The following is a 6,700-nucleotide window of genomic DNA, read 5'->3' as shown; positions in this document are numbered from 1 at the left end:
TCAGAAGCTCCTCCCCCTCCTCTTACTACCGACATCTCCAAGAGATCGAACTTTTGGAGGGGATCATTTCCTCCTTTTCTAACTTCTACATATGAGCATCTTACATCTCCCAGGATGTCCACAAGTTACCAAAACTCACCATTGGAAACTTGGGGGCTGGAGGAAGAAAGGGGAAAAAATTTGCTCGAAGGCAGAGGGTTTGAAGATGCATGAGCAGGGATGAAGATAACATCAAGATTCTTTCTTATTTATAAGGGAGAGAGGTTTGATAATGGTTCCGTGATGGACACTGTCGCAAGGTGGTTCGAATTTCAAAGCACTCTTTACAAACGTCATGATTGTTTCAACTCTCTTAAGAAGTCATGTGTATTTAATGCAATATTCCCTGAGGATGCATAAAAAAAATGTGACACTAGGGCTTGTATAGTCGGAAATAATTCCCAATCAAGTAATACAAAGCAAGCTTAGTCGGATCGAAATAGGAATAACCTATTGAGATTCACAACAGATTCGAACTAATATTAAATTAATCTAACAATAGCTTTATGACTTAAAACACGAGAGAAATTGCTAGGATACTTAGAATTATAACTAAACATATTATTATTGTTATTATCTTTTTTTTAAAAGATTAATAGAGGTAAAATATGACTAGCTATTATATAAGAGATACCTGTACCCTGCTTTAAATGAATATTTGTATGCTCGACTCTGCAAATTGTCGACAGACTTTACGTTGGCACAAGATGCTGACATGGGAGCTTGGGACGAGTGCAAATGCTGTCGCGAAACAGAACAGACTAGTAGCATCATTTTCAAACCACGAGTTTGAAAATCGGATAGGTGTCAATCAACCTTTGTCTTGTCAAATTCGAACGCCTGATTGGACAAACAACGTGGCAATTAGCTGCTGGCCTAGCGTGATGATCTCACGACCGACCTCATCATTCAGGGCGCCGGAGTCGGATACGGCGTGGTAGGTGATCGACACGTTGCTTCCAAAAGAGAGGAAAAATACAAAACCCTAAAAGTCATTTGAATTTTGACTTTCTTTTAAAAATTGTTTTTCAAAAACCCTTAAAAGTTTAACTTTGTTGAAAAAAACTCTCAAAAATTAAAAAAAAAATCATAAAAAGATTCTAAAAAAACTAGAGACAATTATAAGACCTTCTGTGAATTGTTTTTTTCAAAAATGATATCCTTTGCATCATATTTCATGGAGAGGAAATTTGAAAAAAAAAAAGAAAAATATGTAGCTCATTTATTAACTCATGTTATTTTAACTTTGTCATATCTACCATTATTTTTCCTACACAAATAATTATTTAAGTAAACTAATAAAAGTGGTTTCATTAATTTTGGGGTGTCATGGATTAGTTATGAATTAATCTATCTGCAATATATTTACTCAATTCTACACGTTATAATAACTATTTTATGATTTCATGTATTTTTAGAAGATAGAGGATCACGTAAGAAGACTAAAAAAATTAGTTTCATGATTTTTGGATTAGTAAATAATTAACTATGCATTTAACTCGAATTAATAAATGAGTTGCACGTTTTTCCTTTCTTTTTCAAACTTCCTCTCCATGAAATATGATACAAAGTATATTATTTTTGAAAACAAATTTCACAAAAGGTCTTAGAATTGTCTCTAGTTTTTTTAAAAAAAATTGTGATTTTTTTTAAATGTTTTTGAATTTTTGAGGTGTTTTTTAACAAAACCAAATTTTTAGGGTTTTTTTTATAAAAAAACCAATTTTAGGAGGAGAAAGTCAAAATACTTTTGAGGTGTTTTTTATTTTTGGCAACGGATCAGATCAAGAAGCACAGCAACTCCAGACCCTCCCCAAACCAAGCATTCCAAACTCACCGCACAACCCAATGGCGGCCATCTTCTCGAAGGCGGTCGACGCGGTTGTGGCGCTCTTCTCGCTCATCATTACCGTGGCGGCGCCGCTGTTCGACTCCCAGGTCGTCCTCCCGCGCAGCCTTTACCCAGCGCCGCTCGTGAACATCTACCGGTGGTTCATGGCCGAGTTCGATCACTACCTAGTGGCCGACCCGCCGCCGTTCTTCCGCGGCCTCGTGTGGCTCGCTCTCGCCTTACTCTGGCCGGTTTGCGTTGCCAACCTCTACGGCATCCTCGCGCGCCGCCGCTGGGTCGCCACCACCTCCCTCGTTGCCGGCGTCTACATGCTTACATACTTGGTAACCATTTAGCTCAAATAAGGAGAAATGCAATTACTTCTTGTTTCTTGGACAAAATTTCAATTCGATTCCACCGGTCAATCAGTGGAATTATCCCAGACCTCAGTAACATTAGTTAAATTATCTCGATTTTCTAATGTTAACTGTATTCATTTCAGTCTGCAATATTTGGGGAGATGTTGGGTTCCGGGAGAGCAACACTGAAGCTGGTCCTGTTGTACGTTCCGTTCCTTGTATTTGCTGTAACTTTAGTTTTGCGTGGCCTCTGCCCATGCCCAGAGCTGGTTACTGCAGTTTCGTCAGTTGCATCTTCTGCTCAGAAGAAGAGGGTCTAAGATTCGCGGCAACTCGATCAGGGATCTCTTTTATTGGAAATGTGTTGGAATATTTGTTAGAATATGTGTACTAGTCAGTTACGTTTAGATTTGGAGTTGTATTAACCGAAGAATCTGTATCAGATTTTTATAACTCGGCTTCCTCGTAAATATGAGAAGATTGCTGTTGTGGCCATGTCAATATAGCGACCCTGGGTGACTGGTGTTATAACTATAGGGAGTCACCTATAGTCATATCCTGAGATGCCTCTGGATGTAGGCTTTAGTTAACCTCAGCAACAAACATCTTGATCTTAATGTCGCCTATTCTACTAGCACAGTAACTCTTGTTCGCCCAAATAGGCTATTCCAAAATCACCAGACTTGTACAAAATGAACCACTCCTTTTGTGTCAGCATGAAAAGAGCTTACTGAAATCTAGCATTCACACTTCAGTTGCCTACTTGTTATTTGATATTGAGAGAAGATCATCGTTGTTGTCCGAGTCACTATTATGGATCGCAATATTGGCACTTTCCCCACCGCGTGTTGCAACGCCACACAGCACGAGCACTACCAGTCTTTAAGCTCTTGTGTCATTGTCGTTAGTCTCTGTTGTTGCTTCTGCCACCTGTTAATACCATCCTAACGACCCACGGTATTACTGGTGTAGCGAACATGGTTTTTTTTTAATATGTGATTTTGATAATTAGTAACAACATATTTAATTGGACTAATATATTTATCAAGTATATATCTTAATATATCTTATAGATGCAATATATAAATAAGCCACCAAAGCTGAATTTAAGAAAATTTGAATTGAACGAATTCAGAAGAAAATGCATATACCGGAGTATTTTTGGTTCTATATAGAGGGATGAAGACTTCATCGGATGGTCTGATGTTTAAAAAATATACACTGCTGAGCATTTTTCAAGAATGAGTTTTTCAATACAGAAGAACTTTGAACTCACCAGATAGTCCGGCGATGAAGATAATACACCAGAAGCTTCTCTGGAGGATCTTTCAAAAGGGTTTTAGAGGTTTAAAAAGTTGTACACATCGGATGGTCCGGTGATGAGAGGGTCATACAAACCAGACTATTGCATAGTGAAGAGTGGCTCGGTCAAGCTCAAGTCTACACACTGGAGGGTTCAGTGATAGAGATCAAGGTTACACTGGAATATTTGGTGTTCACAAATGGATTTGAGTGGAGTTCCAACGGATAATTTGTATTGTTATACACACCGGATGATCCAATGTTCGTACTGCTGTTTACACAGGATCATTCGGTGTTCATAGTCTGTTGGAGCCGTTGGGGCAACGGCTAGTACGCGGGTTTGGGACTATAAATACCCCATACCACTCAGCCATTTGAGTAAGCTGGAGTTCAGAGAAGCTTATATACACTTGAGAAGACATCCAAGCCACCAAAGTGATTAAAGTGATCGTCCAAAGTAATTAAGTATAAGATTATATAGTGATTAGTGATAATAGGCCTAGAGGGTGTTGTGTCTAGGTGTTGTTGACTAGAGAGGGATCAATGAGTGATTCTAGTTTGTACCGAGAGGTACACTGGCGCCTTAAAGTCTTGGTAACTCACCGGCACCTTAGGCCTTCGTGGCTCAAGCTTGTTGACCCTCCGACTTAGTGTGGAGCGACGGTAAGACTCTTATATAGGGACATGTAGACTCTTGCCTTGGTGGTTCAAGCTCCAAAATGACCGGAAGAGAGGCTTGTGGTGAGACCTTAGCTTGGTGGCTCTACCCACTCAATGTGGATTAGGGGTGACGTTTATGTTATCGATACAACGGAATAAAAATTCCATATGTTGAGTTTGCTCTATCTACTATCTTTACATTTTCGCATTTACTTCTTGCAATCTATCCTTGCATGTTTATATTTATAGAGTAGTTTGCTAGGATAGACTATAGGTTGCAAACCTTTAAACAGTAGAGTAGACACACTAGATGAATTTAGAGTACATTTAGATAGAAATTGATATAGGTTTATCTTGTGAAGTTTTTAGAGCTGATTAGTTTTAAGTGTCCTAATTCACTCCCTCTTCTTAGGACGTCACCGATCCCTATAACATGGGACTAACATGTTTCAGGATAACAAGGAGCATGAAGAGTTTAAGGCTAAATTTGAGTGCATTGAATCTCAAATTAAGATCCTTTTGAATCAATCTATCTCTATATTTAATTTCAATCCTAAGGTAGATGCTTCTACTTCTTACGATGATTTGATTGATTTATCTAGCTCAGCCCTTTGTAGTGAGATTTGTGTTAAGAATGTTGTAAAATCACCTAACAACCTCATTGCATAAGAGAATGATGAGCTCAAGCAAGAAGTGGAGAAGCTCAAAAAGGAGTTGGCAAAATTAAAGGGCAAGAATCATGTCCAACCACCTCAAGATAACCGTGTAACCATGCTGAACAAGCTTGCGGAGGGGTCCGATGTGACTTGCTTCAAGTGTCATCAAGAAGGCCATAAGTCCTTCCAATGCAAGCAAGTCAGGAAAAAGATCAAGGAGAAGAAGAAGGCGACGAATATCTCCAACAAGACCTTTAACCTTTACACCAAACCCAACTATAAGAACAAGAACAAGAGCAACCACTACAAGCTCAAGAAGAAGAAAAATGGCAAGGTGGTTGCGCATATGGTTAGGAGGAAGGACCGGGGGTAGAACCAACCTATTTGGGTACCTAAGGAAGTCATCACCAAGATGAAGGGGCCACAATCGGTTTGGGTTCCAAAGAAGACTTGAAGCCCGACGCGGCTATGGGAATTTAGAGACTTGGCTTACAAGATGAAGTAAAAGTTCAAGAAAATAAGCCAAGTATACAAGATTTGACGCTTCAATTAAGATCATGGCCATCATGTACCCAAATCCCTTTCCAAAGGTAAAAGAGGAAAATATTGGTATCATTGTATTGGATCATGGTTCATGAAGATATCTCCGAGCTCCCTCTCCCGGAACTGCCTTCTCGGGTCCTCGGGGAACTTGGGTACTCGGGGACCACTGTTCATGGCCCCGAGCGCCCTCTCCCGGAACCGTGTCTTCTCGAGTCCTCGGGGCACTACGGGTACTCGAGGACCACTGTTCATGGCCCCGAGCACCCCTTCCGGAACTGGGTCTTCTCGGGCCTCGGGGAGATAGTCCCCGAGGGAAGGCGCCACGTGGCATTCTGCTGTCCTGACCTCGGGACTCGGAGATCCCTGGTTCCCATGTCACCGACAGCGGGTTTCATAGAAGTTATTGGAAATACAATTTGTACTAACAGGAGATCAAGTGGCAGATGGATTCACCAAACTATTATTAGCTCTAGGTCTAAACACTACTACAAAAGCTATTTTTTGAGATACCTAAGGTTTATTTCTACAGGCGGTTCATACGACAAACTGCCTGAGTAGTGGGCTGGGGGCCCGTGCGGTTTTGAACCACCTGTGAAAATTAATTTTCACGGGCTAGGAGATGAGGACATTCCACGAATAGTACATGAGGGCATGTCGTGTGGGGTTCTTCATAATCACTACTTCTATTCCAGCTAACATTTATCTAAGCGGAGACTCCTATCTCACAGTGGATTTTAAGGACATGCACGCTTTGTTCCACCACGACAAACTCAATATCAATCTCATAAGCGTGTGGTTCCTGTAAGTGCCTACAATCTACTCTTACGTTCATATATATACTAATATATGCTACATAAGCTAATGACTAGTGACTTGTCTTGTAGGATATAATTTAACGATGCGAAAAAGTTGAAGTTATAGGTCAAATTCATTAATCTGCAACGAATTTTTCAGTCTAACTTGGTCGTGAACCGCTTGTGAAAATCTATTTTCATAGGCGATCTATTTTGCACATGTGGAAATCGTTCATTTCTACAGGCCTAAGATCACAGGCGGTTGCGCTAAACGTCTGTAAAAACCGATTACGAACCGCCTCTAGAAATAGTTTCTGTAGTAATGAAAAGAATTTAAACACAATTTTAACTTAGTTAAGTCATGATTGAGGGGGAATGCGAGATAGAGTTAGGCTACAGATTGAATCAAGATCGGTTGATATTGGTCACGTGTGTTGGAGATGGAAAAGGGCTTAAACTGAATCGGACTAGACCTTCAGAGATAAATGTGTATGCATTTGTTCGTTATCAGATGTG

At 40.2% G+C, this 6,700-nt stretch overlaps 1 protein-coding gene across 1 annotated transcript; it reads left to right on the top strand.

The window, feature by feature from the left end:
• Nucleotides 1-1,860: 1,860 nt before the first annotated feature.
• LOC133905358 (uncharacterized) lies at nucleotides 1,861-2,901 on the top strand. Its single transcript, XM_062347124.1, has 2 exons — nucleotides 1,861-2,214; nucleotides 2,373-2,901. The coding sequence occupies exons 1-2, from the start codon at nucleotides 1,888-1,890 to the stop codon at nucleotides 2,547-2,549; spliced, it is 504 nt and encodes a 167-aa protein (XP_062203108.1). The 5' UTR covers nucleotides 1,861-1,887; the 3' UTR covers nucleotides 2,550-2,901.
• The last annotated feature ends 3,799 nt before the right edge of the window (nucleotides 2,902-6,700 follow it).

The sequence above is a fragment of the Phragmites australis genome, chromosome 22, assembly GCF_958298935.1.
Source record: "Phragmites australis chromosome 22, lpPhrAust1.1, whole genome shotgun sequence".
In the NCBI taxonomy this organism is placed as follows: Eukaryota; Viridiplantae; Streptophyta; class Magnoliopsida; order Poales; family Poaceae; genus Phragmites; species Phragmites australis.
The sequence above is the reverse complement of the archived record's forward strand: the minus strand, read 5'-3'. Positions and strand labels throughout refer to the sequence as shown.

What these genes read in the sequence shown, in the direction of transcription:
- LOC133905358 (XM_062347124.1), top strand. Translation starts at nt 1,888, where the DNA reads ATGGCGGCCATCTTCTCGAAGGCGGTCGACGCGGTTGTGGCGCTCTTC. An exon ending in TCTACATGCTTACATACTTG is followed by an intron (nt 2,215 to 2,372) that starts GTAACCATTTAG and finishes TATTCATTTCAG; the next exon opens with TCTGCAATATTTGGGGAGAT.